This window comes from Peromyscus californicus, unplaced genomic scaffold, assembly GCF_007827085.1.
Source record: "Peromyscus californicus insignis strain IS unplaced genomic scaffold, ASM782708v3 Scaffold_13__1_contigs__length_99412109, whole genome shotgun sequence".
In the NCBI taxonomy this organism is placed as follows: domain Eukaryota; kingdom Metazoa; phylum Chordata; class Mammalia; order Rodentia; family Cricetidae; genus Peromyscus; species Peromyscus californicus.
In genome coordinates this window covers 85,818,601-85,831,540 of record NW_026294424.1, presented here as the reverse complement: position 1 = coordinate 85,831,540, position 12,940 = coordinate 85,818,601, and the positions used below count along the sequence as shown (strand labels likewise).

General features: G+C 49.2%; 1 protein-coding gene across 1 annotated transcript; it reads left to right on the top strand.

Moving 5' to 3' along the window:
- The first annotated feature begins 49 nt into the window (after positions 1-49).
- Positions 50-3,691, top strand: Sowahb (sosondowah ankyrin repeat domain family member B). The gene has a single exon (XM_052735387.1). The coding sequence runs from the start codon at positions 60-62 to the stop codon at positions 2,385-2,387; it is 2,328 nt and encodes a 775-aa protein (XP_052591347.1). The 5' UTR covers positions 50-59; the 3' UTR covers positions 2,388-3,691.
- The last annotated feature ends 9,249 nt before the right edge of the window (positions 3,692-12,940 follow it).

Sequence of the window (12,940 nt, the reverse complement as noted above, 5' to 3'; positions counted from 1 at the left end):
GGGGGAGTGCTCTGGGAGCTCGAGACGCAGCCGCCCCGGGCACCTGGGACCCGGTAGCGATGGCCGGGGAGCTGAGCCAGGAGGCCCTGCTGGACTTTCTGTGCCAGGCCGGGGGCCGAGTGCGTAACGCCGAGCTGTTGAGCCACTTCAAGGGCTTCCTGCGCGACCCTCACGTGCCCCCCGGGCAGCTGCAGCAGCGTCGGGAGCTCTTCAAGGGCTTCGTGAACTCGGTGGCCGCAGTGCGCCAGGACCCCGACGGCACCAAGTACGTGGTGCTCAAGCGGAGGTACAGGGACCTGCTGGGGGAGGAGGGCCTGCAGCGACCCACCCCCGCAGAGAGACCGCAGCCGGGCCGCCACCGCCCGCGGGACCCGGAGGCGCAGAAGCCGCCGCCGGCAGGTGCTGCGCCCCGGGTGGACTCGGGTGGCGATGAGCTAGCCGGCAGCAGCGCGCGGGAGGCGGCCGGGGCCGAGCACGGCCCCAGGGACAGCCCGAGCCGGGGGACCCCGGGGCCCGCGGCTGCTCAGACCAGAGGCAGGTGTGCGGCTGCGGAGACACGGGGCCGCTGCTGCTGGGAATGCCAACAGAATGGCTGGGGGGACCCCACCGGACAGCATCTGCCCGGAGATCTCGAGGACCCTGCGGCCGCCAGTGAGGAGCCAGAGCTCGTCGCCGCGACCGCCCCCGATGGCCTCGGAGCTCCCGGGTGGCTGCGGGAAGGAGCGTCGGCTGAGCGAGCGCCGGTGTGTGCAACGCCTGACTGGCCTCCGGCCGCCATCGAGGCTGCTGGGAGCCCGACGTCCCCGCCCGCTCTCCTGCCCCTCCCGGCTCCCTCCAGTGAGCCGCTGGAGCTGTTTACCGCCGGCTCCCCGACCCATCCTACCCAGCAGCTGCAGCAGCAGCAGCAGCAGCAGCAGCGCACTCGAGAGTGGGTAAGCAGATGCCCGCAGATGCCTGAGGCCGGGAACCCCGGCCCCACTCGCGCCTGGTCGGTGGTGCCAGACGACTTCCTCCAGCTACCCTTGGAAACCGCCTTTGGGGTCTCGGAGACAAACTCTGGGCTGCCAGAGCCCGCAGTGTCTCTTCATTCTCTCCTGCCTGTGGTTCCTGATGAGTCCTCAGAATCCTGGCCCGGGAACCTTCCACCCACTGTCTTTCGAAGCATTCGCTGTCAGCTGTCCCTCCAGGATCTGGATGACTTTGTGGATCAAGAGAGCCACGGCAGCGAGGAGAGCAGCAGTGGACCCAAAGAGTCGCCCGGAACCCCCGAAGAGGGGCAGCAACCTGTCCTGGGAACTTCCTCTTGGGGAGAGCTCAGGGATCCTATTGAGGGCCTGTCTGTGTCTTCAAATGACAGCAGCCCCAGACGGATCCGGCGGAGCCTCAGAATTAAAGGGAATGTGCCCAATTCTAGGAAGGTCTCAACGGTAGCTAAAAGCCTTGGAGACCACCCCCAGGAGGCTTCGCCCTGGCCAGCCCCCAAGTTCCGGAGGTCTCTCAGGAGGAGCGCCCGTGCTGGGGGAACCAAATCCTCCTCGTCCTCTGATGAGGAGCATCTTGATGAAGACTTGTTGAAAAGGAGCCGGCGCCCACCTCGGTCCAGGAAACCTTCCAAGGCAGGAACCATGCCCAGCCCAAGGGTGGATATGGTTTTGATACAGAATTTGGCAGATGCTAATGTTGTGGCAGGTCAGCCACACACCTCATGGGCCCCCAACAGGGATGGATCTGCAGCCTTGACACCCCACAGGCTTTCTGAGCACAGGTCACCCCTTGTCCCTCTAGATGCCAGAGAACATGAATGGATTGTGAGGCTTGCCAGTGGCTCCTGGCTTCACGTGCAGACTTTGTTCTGGGAAGATCCCCAGTTGGCTTTGCACAGAGACTTCCTGACCGGGTTCACAGCCTTGCACTGGCTAGCAAAGCATGGTGACCTGCGTGCCCTTCAGGACTTGATCTCTGGAGCCCAGAAGGCAGGGGTTGCACTAGATGTAAACGTGAGGTCCAGTTGTGGCTATACACCACTGCACCTCGCAGCTATTCACGGCCACCAGGGAGTCATCAAATTGCTAGTGCAAAGGTTGGCTTCTCGGGTGAATGTTCGGGACTACAACGGCAAGAAGCCATGGCAGTATCTGAACAGTAATGCTACTGGGGAAACATGGCAGCTCCTGGGTGCACCCCGGGGCAAACCCATCTTCCCTGTATATCCCCTAGTACAAAGCTCCTCCCCAGCCAGGAAAGTCAAGAGCCGGGAAATGTCTAGAAATGTCACCCGGAAGTCTTCCTTGGCTGCTTTGCTCAAAACTCAGCACAACAAATGGAAGTTGGCCAGCCAATATGAGAAATTCCACACCCCGAAGGAGAAAGAAGAGTACAGTGACTGAGGTGGGATCCTCTCTCCAGAAGGCAGTGTCCCCCACCCACCCACCCAAGCTACTAAGTAGGTGAGAGAACCCAGCGGAAACACAAACTTCTAGGAGTTGGTGAAGAGAAAGGACCAGTGAAATGGTGTCCTCAAGGGTCATCTCAACTTCTTGAAGGCTCATCTGTTTGGGCTGTGAAATGTAGACAAAAGCAGAGCCAGGCACTCAAGCCCAGGAAGGGTCCCCCTCTCCTGAAGCAGCCAAGGGTCTGAGCACAGGAAGGCACGGTGTTCTCTGCGGCAGTGCCAGGCCTTACTAGAATGGGAACAGATGCGTCAGAGAGGCGGTTCGTGGAACTGACAGAGCTCACATGCTTCCCAGGCTGGAAGCTCTGGCTTCTATTCATCTCCAGAATCAATCTTGGCTGAGTGGAGAGCACCAGGTTTGAAGTCAGATGGCTTCCCTTCATTTTCTTTATGTGCCTTTTGGCATTCCAACCAATGAAATAAAATAGTTACTGGAGAGTGTTGAATTTGATTGAAGAGATTTCCTCAGCCCTGTGCCCGAGCCTTCCTGTGAACAGCATCTATGGTTGCTTGGTGTAAACTGATGACTCTCTTCTCTGGGTACCTTTGCCAGCGATCAGAGAGGCAGATAGGAGAGATCAAGGATGACCTTGACTCCACTCTCCGGAGAAATGACTCCATTCAGGCCCTGCCTGTTTGCTGGTGGTGTATGTTTGTTTTTTGTACCAACCCCAAGTGAGCTGCCCAAGTACGAAAGCAGTTTGGTTCTTCATTTGTGTGATGAGTGAAACTCTTCACCCTGAAGGGAAACTCCCCGGGTAGCAAACAGAATCATCTCTGACAGCTTCCAATAGGTTCCAAGGTCAAAGCTGACACTCGGGAAAAGAGAAAGCTGGGGTCTTTCTGGGGAAGTGGGAAGGGTTAACACCATCAGAACTGTGTCAGGCTGCTAAGTATGACGTCATTTGCACTAAACTTCTTGCCAATCAAGATTAAATATTAGCCTCGAAGTACTGAATGTCTAACAGGAAGTGTCCCGTTCAGTTCTCAGGAAGACGGATCAGTGCAGGTCCCTGGCCGAAATCACAGAGTGACGACTCTGCAAATCCCAGCAGAATGTGCAGGTCACCGAATGTAAATCCAAAGAGGGCTGAAAAGTTCAAAGTTCAACCAGAGATGACTTTTTTAATGGAAATATTTTCATGTGTAGTGGCAATGATGCCGTATTTTTTTAAAGTATTTTTGTGTTTCTTCTGGTTATTTTCTCGCATTAAAAGGCCAGCAGATCATTATAATTTATGATATTGTACCCTTCTGATTATTGCTAATGTTTTTACACAATGGGTTCGATGATTGTCAGATCTTTTTGTTTCTCTGTGGTTTAACTTTATGTTGCTGAAATCAGTTTCTTTCTCTTTTCCATCTCTCCCTTTCTCTGGGGGTAGAATCTTGGACCCCCCGTGTATTATTCAAGTGCCCCCAGCTCCTATCATTTTTTAAACCAAAAAGACAGAATAATCAATTCTGTGAGCTTTTCCAATTACGTAGCCTTTTCATCCCCTACCTAAAGGGTAAAACTGGAAAATCAAATCAGAAAACATGATGGGGGTGGGGTAGGAAAATGAAAATTTAAGTTTACAAAATAGACATCTATGTGAATAATCTAGTAAACAGCTTCTTTTAGGAGCCAGTGGGGTTACCATATTGTCACAACTGGATTAGCTTATTCAACAAATATTTTGCACAGTGCTGTGGGGTCTATATAGGTGAACGGGATATGATCTCTCTCCAAGCCAGAGGCTAAAAATCTCAACTATTTGTTCTTGGCTGCTTTGTACCTCGAGACTCTTTCCCAAGGTGTCTTTCAAAGCTGAGTTCCAACTGAGAGAAGCTTGTGATACTCGGCAAGAGGGGGAAAGGCGTATGTGTCAGGACTGGGGGCAAACCAATGTAATATAACACTCCAAATACCAGATTTTGAGAGAGAGAGAGAGAGAGAGAGAGAGAGAGAGAGAGAGAGCTCCTTGGGCTGAGAAAACAAGAAGGTCCTGGTTCCCGCCAGGAGTGATGATACTGGCCTTCCCAAGGAACCAGCTCTGTTGGTTCCTCCGCATTCCTGTGCCTGCTTCAGTGTGTCTCCACACAGCCTAGTGCTGGCTGTTGCACAGTGGTCAGAACACAGACCCAGGTTGGCTCTCGGGACCTGTTCCGCATGTCCTTTGTTCCGTGTCTGTGGGACCTGACCTGGTGAACTCTCTTACCGGGTCACGGTGCTGGGGGGAGGGGGAAGGGGGGCAGAGTCAGGGCAGAAGAGAGGGGGGAGGGCAGGGTGAAAGAGCCTTTTGCTCCTGTGGCAAAGTCCAGGTGGGGAGGGCTCTGCTGGCAGGAATGCTCTTCCAGCCTTCTGCTGGCTTCCCCCGCTATGAACCCTGCACCCAGGTGGCACCACACCTAATGGGTGTGGTGGGGGAGGGTCTCGGGGAGGGGGGTAGGGGCGTGTGCAAGGCCCCATTCACTCAGTTTTCATCCTAGGTTCCTTCAGCTTGGAAACCCATATGTATTTATGGGTAAGGTTGCTCATATCCCTCAAAACAAAACAAGCAAACAAACAAACAAAAAACCAAACACACACACAGCCCAAATACAACCTGCAAAGAGGATTCAAGGTGAAGGCCTCCAGATGTAGGCATGGCTGCTTCACTAGAATTCCCAGAATGATGTGTGCAGACCTCACAATTGCTCACTTACCATAGTGTTTGAATTCGTTTTCTGCTTTTGTGAGACCATGTTCCAGGGTAGCCTTGAACTCCTAATCCTCTTGCCTCAGCCTCCATGTGCTGGTATTACAAGCACGGCCCACGGCCCAGACCAATTACTCCACGTGTTTAAGCAAAGGGTTTTGATTATACCTTGAGACTGTGAAGATGAGAAAACATTTTGAACTCATCTAAATAGACCAGGCTGACTTTGTTGCTGTTTTCCTTTCCCTCTTTCAAAAAGGTGAGGTGGTCCGGGTCTTGCTGTGTTGTCCAGGCTAGCCCCAAGCTCTGGGGCTCAAGCAATCCTCTTGCGTCGTCTCTTATGTAACCTCAACAGCAGCCATGCCACCGTGTCTGGATACGTTCACTGGGAATGTGTTGAGCATCTAGATTGCCCTAAGGATACCATTTCAGCCTTCCTGCATCCCAGGGCTCGTTGGTTGCTGGAGATGGGAGCTGTGAGATGGAGTCACTGAAAATAACAGTGGACAGATGTGTGCATCAAGACTCGTGGACCAGAAAGATGGCTCAGTGGGTAAAGGCATGAGCCACCTGGTTCAACATCCAGGTCTCCTTCGCTCACTTCCACATACACACCGGGACAGACATACCTCCCTACCCTACTGCCCCCACATGCAAATAAATAAATAAATAAATAAATAAATAAATAAATAAAAATAAAAAGGTAAGAGAGAGGTTAGGATGGACAGGTCTAAAAGGTGCGATATATTACTAATGTTGTAGCAAGTGGAGGGAAACCCAGAGGCTGGCTGCTTTCTCCTGGGGCCACCTATTCACATAACAGTCCTTTAAATTCTGTCCCAAAGGGGTCTCTGAGCCAAACAGCACCTTGGAGTAGCGTGTAACTGATGGACCATCTTTCTGTGCATTTATCGCAAAAATGACATCCTGGTTCCTCAAGTGGGACTGCCGAGACTTGCCATAAGCCACGGAAAAGTGGGTCCTAGAACAGTTTTTCCAGCAGGGGTGCACAGTCCTTTCAGAAGTGTGTGTCCAACAAGGATGATCTCTCACCAACATTCTTCTTTTTCTTCTCTTTATTCCTATCTGCTAATTGCAGAATTAGGAGTTCACAGAGGGAGAGCTTGAAACTCAAGACAGCCTGCTACTTGTTAAAAGTTCCGATAGATTTGAAGTTTCAGTTTTCAGTGTTCTCCATCATCGTACCCCTGGCATGCATATCCTATAGCGTGGATAATGGGACACCAAATTGGCTGTGTCTCTGTTCTCATGCCAGAAGATTTATTGTGTTTACTTACGAAGTCTCTCGGATTCTTAGAAAGGAAGGCATGAGGCAGCTGGCTCTATAACCACAGAAGTTCCTCCCCCTGGAACAACCTAGAATCCTTTGAGAAGAGAAAAAGAGTAATTAAGTAGGCACAGGACAAAGACATCTGCAGCCTAAGTTGCCTTGGGTGCCACCTGACCAAAACCCTATCCCCCGACCCGTGTGTCACCTTACACCTCCAGGGGCTCTTGGGTCCAGGTGTTTGTTTCCTTCTATAAGCTTCCTCAAGACCACCTGCAAGATCAGAGGCAGATGGGGCGGCATCACCTGATGCTCTCAGCATCCTGGCTACAGGTCTGGTGCCGTGCCCTCTGTCACTGTGTGAACCGTTGACTCAAAGTCAGTTTGGCGGTCTTTGTGCGACATTTCTCAGATTCAAAGCTCCAAATGTCTTTATTTATGTTTCTGGGTTGAGAAAATAAAACCCGATCTCTTCAAAAATCTAAATCTACAGCATGATGGAAAATGGCTGTGAAGTTATAAACAGTTGGTGTTCCTGAAAGAAAATAGAAAATGTATGCAGGAAACGCGAAGGTGGTAGGGCAGGTGTTATACACAGGATTATTCTCTCAGACAAAGTGCCGCTGTCTTCCTGAGTTCAGCTGTGCCCACTTGTAGAGGATCATTACAGGTGGACTTGTTGACTATTGACCTGATAGAGGGGCTGGGAGGGTCACGGGACCCCCCCCCCCTTGAGTATCTAGCCACTCCTCCCAACCAGCTGTATCCAGTTCTGTCTTAATTGCACGTGGCCTCAGGGAAGCGCTAGAAGTATATAAACTGGGAAGGACTAGGGATAGGAGCGCAGCAGCTACATGGTCGTCATCTATGCTGGGTGTGGACCTTCCAGGGTGGCGGCTTTACGGCCACCCATGCTCCTGGCTGGAACCCCCACCCACGGCTCTGTAAGTAAGCCCAATGTACTCACTGGCTCTCCAGAGTAAACCCAGAAGGTATCTATCTGGGTTTGGTGCGGGGACCTTAGGGTAGGCATTGTTTAAGTTTCCCCTAGAGGAGGAATTTGAGCAATGGAAGCCACTCTAGCAAATGTTCTGTTACCTGCTAGGTTTGGAATTTTTTTGTTGTGTAGTCGTTGTTTTTTGGTTTTTGTTTTGTTTCAAAGCAGGGTCTTGCTGGGTGGCCCAAGCTAGCCTCTCATTCACTATGTAGCCCAGGTTGTTTTCAAACTTGGGACCATCCTGCCACATTCCAGCAGAACTGAATCATTTTGACTAATAATTATTTTAGTTCACAGGGATTACTTATATATTATTTACATGGTGACATTTTAAAAACATCAAAAACCTACCTTTAAATATAACTGAAAGACTGGGGAGATGACTCAGGGGGTAAAGTACCTATTGTGCAATCCTGAGGACCTGGGGTTAGTCCCCAGAACCCACAAAATAAAGCACATGTTCATAAACCCAGAGTCAGAACTGGGGAGTCAGAGGAGGTGGAGCCCTGGCGCTCTCTGGCCAGGTGATTAGTCTAGTAGATTAGGTGACTGTGAGAGACCCTGTCTCAAAAAACATGTAGGAAAAAAAAAATCAAAGGTTGCCCTGTGGCCTCTCTACTCAGATGCGTGTGTGTGCACGCACACACACACACACACACACACACACACACAGAGTATGTACTAAGTATTTAAATGAAGCAGGCAGTAATTGGCTTATTTAAAAACAGAGTATGGGATTTTGAAGCACTTACGTATTTACTCACTTTCTGAGGAAAAAAAATCTTTAAAATTGCATGGTTAATAAAAAGTTGTGTGGGGCAGTGGTGGCGTACACCTTTAATCCCAGCACTCAGGAGGCAGAGGCAGGTGGATCTCTGTGAGTTCAAGGCCAGCCTGGTCTACAGAGTGAGTTCCAGGACAGGCTTCAAAGCTACACAGAGAAACCCTGTCTCGAAAAACCAAATAAATAAAAAGAAGGTTGTGTTTTATATGTTATAGTTTGGATTTTATTTGTTTGTTTTGTACTAGGCATTGAACCTAGGACCTTGCACATGCTAGAAAGTACTTTACCTTTGAGCTACATCTCTGTCCTTGCTGTTGGCAAGGGATCTCACCATGCTCAGGGTGGTCTTGAAGTTGTGAACCTAAGTGAATCTCTGGCTTAAGTCTCAGCTTAGACTATCAGGGTATGCCACCAGGCCTGGCTTTACAACTACCTTTATATTTAAAAATATATATAGACGTAGTAACTGTTTTTCACACAGAAAGAGCCGTAACAAGCACAAACAGCTGCTTCTGATTTCACAGCACGAGCCAGTCTCTGACATCATTTCGGTGTGTACCAATCAGGCCAGTGTCTGTGACAAAGGTGACATCCATTCTCTGTGCCAAATGCCAGTTTTATTTGGTCAGTTCATCACTAGTTTCTTCCATTTGAACTGGATGTTGCATACGGAGCCAGATAGAGGACATTAGTGTTTGTGTCTTCAGGTAATGGAGGGTGGGGTAGCTGAGGGGTTTGTGGAGCAGCTTGGGCTTCAGTGACACTTTCTTTCCCTGTCATCCAAGGGCTAGTCCCTAAACGTGCTAAGCTTGAGGGTGTGTGTGTGTGTGTGTGTGTGTGTGTGTGTGTGTGTAGGGGCGTGTGTGTGTGTGTGTGTGTGTGTGTGTGTGTGTGTGTGTGTGTAGGGGTGTGTGTGTGTAGGGGTGTGTGTGTGTAGGGGTGTGTGTGTAGGGGTGTGTGTGTGTGTGTGTGTGTGTGTGTGTGTAGGGGTAGGGGTGTGTAGGGGTAGGGGTGTGTAGGGGTGTGTGTGTGTTGGGGGGGTTCTGGGCACCAAACCCAGGCCTCACACATGCCAGACTTCTTTCGGCCATGTGCCCCACCACCCGTCATTCTTTGCATTCCTCTCTTGTGAACAACAGTTTTCTTTGGGTTTAAGTAGTTTCTTTGCCAGGGTTCTGGGTCTGGGATTTACCAGGTAGGAGGCTCCTCCTCCAGGAAACTGGCTGCCTGCTGCAACCAGCAGGAAGCAAGGGAACTCTGAACACCTATCTGAGTCTTTCTGTTTGCTTATGGGGCCGTGGAGGCAGGGAGGACAGGGAGGACAGGGAGGACAGGGAGGAGGGAAGGACTTAGCTTGACGACAGTTTAAAACGGGCCAGGTCTGCCAGTATTGCTGGGTGGGGTTTCATCTTTTTTTCCTATTAGGTAAGGAGAATATTTTACAGCCACATTATCATATAACATAAGCATGGGAAAAGGGATCTATCAATCATCTACCCATCATCTATCTATCTACCTACCTACCTGTCTGTACATATGATCAAATGACTCTGTTTTTGTTTTGTTCTGTTCTGTTTCTGAGCCCAGGTCTTGATGTGTAAGCTCAACTGGCTTGAGCTTTTGGTAATTCTGTCTCTGCCTCCAGGTACTGGGGTTGTAAGTGTGAGCCCCCACTCCCAACTCTTAAAGAACTGTCTGGGTTTGGTGAGATGGCTCAGTTGGTAAAGGCACTTGCCACCAAGCCTAGTGACCTGTTCAGTCCCTGAGACCTGGATGGTAGGAGGAGAGAACCGATTTGGAAGTTGTTCCCTGACCTCCGCATGCCGTAGAGTACACATGCTGACATACACGGGTACACGTAAATGAATACACAAGTTTTTCTGTTTATATTTTGTTCATTTATTTATTGGAGTGCTGGGCATTAAACCCCGACTGTTGACATAATTAACAGTGAGAAAACATGCACCATATTCAGACATGCTTAGCTAGCCCATTACTCTTGGGTTTCTGAGTCTTTTCTCGTTAGTACAAATAGTGCTTGCTGATAGGAATGTCGTTGTGAAAATCAGCGTGAGGCTTTGACTTCTGGCTCTTGCCCCAGGGATAGCAGTATAGCATTCGTTTCATCTGTCAGCTTCAGGGGCACTGAATCATGTTAAGTAAAGTACCCGTCATGATCTTATCTCCCAGAAGCCCTACCAACAGTGAGCTTTACAATTGTAATTTATTTACTCACTGTAATGTGCAAGAAAGCAGCTTTAACATGGGTTACATCTTCTCTTTCTAGCAAAACTGTCCTGTTGGATCTTTTTAAGGGTCTCACCGCTTGATACTATGAATATAATATTATAATTTATTACTTGTATGCTGCCATATAACAAGTTACCCCAAGACTTGGCAGTTGAAAAAAAATCAAGCATGTACTAGTTCACATTTCAGTGCCTCAGAAACCGTTTGGATGGGTAGTTTAAGGCTCAGGGAAGCTCATAAAAGCCTAGACAGACATCAGCCAGGGCTGCAGGCTTGACCATGTCTGCATGGGATGGTGGGACTCGGGCTCACCCACTTGGCTTTTGACCAGGACCTCGGTCCCTGCTGTTGTTGACAGGAGCTCTTGTTCCCTCCCCAGAGAGGAGCCTGAGGATTCTCACGAGTGTATGGGTTGGCAGCTTGCTTCCTTCAGAACAAGCGATCCACGGCAGACGTAAAGAAGGCTGTGGGGTCTTCCCTGATGCCAGTCTTGGAAGCCACACAGAGGCACTTCCATCAGATTCTGTTTGGAGGAAGAATCATTCAGTCTAGATAACTGTAGGGGAGGGGAGAGGGTCTGGCTTTTAAAGTAAGGACTGTCACAGACTTGTAAACAGATTTCAAAACCATCGTGCACATTACGTGTGTGTGTGTGTGTGTGTGTGTGTGTGTACGCGCTTGTTCATGGGTAGGCGTGTGCATGTATGCCATGGTATATGTGCATGGTATATCAGATGACGAGTAGTGGGAGTCAGTTCTCTCCTTTCATCAAGTAGGTTCTAGGGTCACTGGGCTGGGCAGCAGCAAGTGTATTTCCCCACGAAGGCATTTGAGCAGCCGAGAGACTTCTGAATGCCTCTTCCCTTTTTGAGTCTTGAATCTTCAGGCTAGTTTAAAATTTTTAATTTAAAGTAAAAATTTCTATATAACCACAGATAGCTCTTTTTTTTTCTTTTTTTCTTTTGGGTTTTTTCAGAGGCAGGGTTTCTCTGTGAAGCACTCCTGGCTGTCCTGGAACTCACTTTGTAGAGTAGACCAGGCTGGCCTCGAACTCACAGAGATCTGCCTGTCTCTACCTCCCAAGTGCTGGGATTAAAGGCGTGCGCCACCACCGCCCGGCTTCACAGGTAGCTCTTTAACTAGTGCTCAGAAGGGGAAGTGTTTCTAGTTTTCAAATCTTAGGTTATCAGAATAATTTTTCATGGATTAACAATTCTGTCAAATTAGTGGGCAGAACAAGCAAAACCAAGTCGAGTGGATTATGACTCAAAGCATAGAGTAGTCCTGAAATGGGAGCAATGAGACAGATTTTGTCTGTCCTTACAGTGGAAGCCAGGCTCTCCTCCTCCTCCAGTGTGAGCTGACTGTGGTGACTTCCTCGTAGAAAGTGGAGAAGAGGAAGCCACAGCGGGAAGACTTAGTCAGCACTCCTACCTGTGATAAGAGTCACTGACCGTGTGTACCTTGCTGTGATACAAGGACAATGGCACTTGACCTTGGCAGTCTTCCTCCAGAACCAAATCGAATCACAGTGAAAATATATTCGATACATTCTTGTAGAGGGGATCTACTACATGTCTACCCAACACTCCTCAGAATGGTCAGGGTTATCAAAAGTAAGCAAAGTCAGCCGGGCGGTGGTGGCGCACACGTCTAATCCCAGCACTCAGGAGACAGAGGTAGGCAGATCTCTGAGTTCAAGGCCAGCCTGGTCCACAAAGCAAGTTCCTGGCTACAGAGAGAAACCCTGTCTGGAGAAAACAAAAAACAAACATTGAGCAAATTCAGGGAAACCGTCATGGTAAGAGGACCCTAAAGAGAAATGATAACTACCCACAACACATCCAGGATGGGAAATGATAACTACCCATAACACATCCAGGATGGGGTCTTGAAAGAGGAAATGATGTTAGGCAAAAAGTAAGGAAAGCTGAGTAAATTAATGACCTTAGTTAATAATAGTGTGTTCATATTGGTTGATTAATTATAGCAAATAAATTAATGTGTGATGTCACAAGATGGGGGAGCCGTGTGAGGGTCGGTGTGGGTATATCTGAACACTATATAGTAACTGTTGCTCAATTAACCTCAGGCATCCTTCAAATGTCTATTAACAAGGTCTTGATAGAGCTCAGTGGCGGGAAGCTTACCTACCATGTCTACCGTGTCCACAGGCCCTGGGTCCCATCCTTAGCATGGCGTATGAGCGGTGTCTACTAGTAAATGAAAGAGATAGGAAAGGGAATACAGGGGGAAAATGGGGAAATGCTAACGTTTGAGAAATGGAAATAAAGGGTAAATGGGCACTTTGTAAAGTACTTAAAGCTTTGAAGTTATTTCAACTAGGAAGCTTTTCTGGTTTTGCTTTTTTAAGTAACTGATTATCCATTTCTTTTTTTGTTTTGTTTTGTTTTGGTTTTGGTTTTTCGAGACAGGGTTTCTCTGTGTAGCTTTGCGCCTTTCCTGGATCTCGCGCTGTAGACCAGGC

What these genes read in the sequence shown, in the direction of transcription:
- Sowahb (XM_052735387.1), top strand. Translation starts at nt 60, where the DNA reads ATGGCCGGGGAGCTGAGCCAGGAGGCCCTGCTGGACTTTCTGTGCCAG.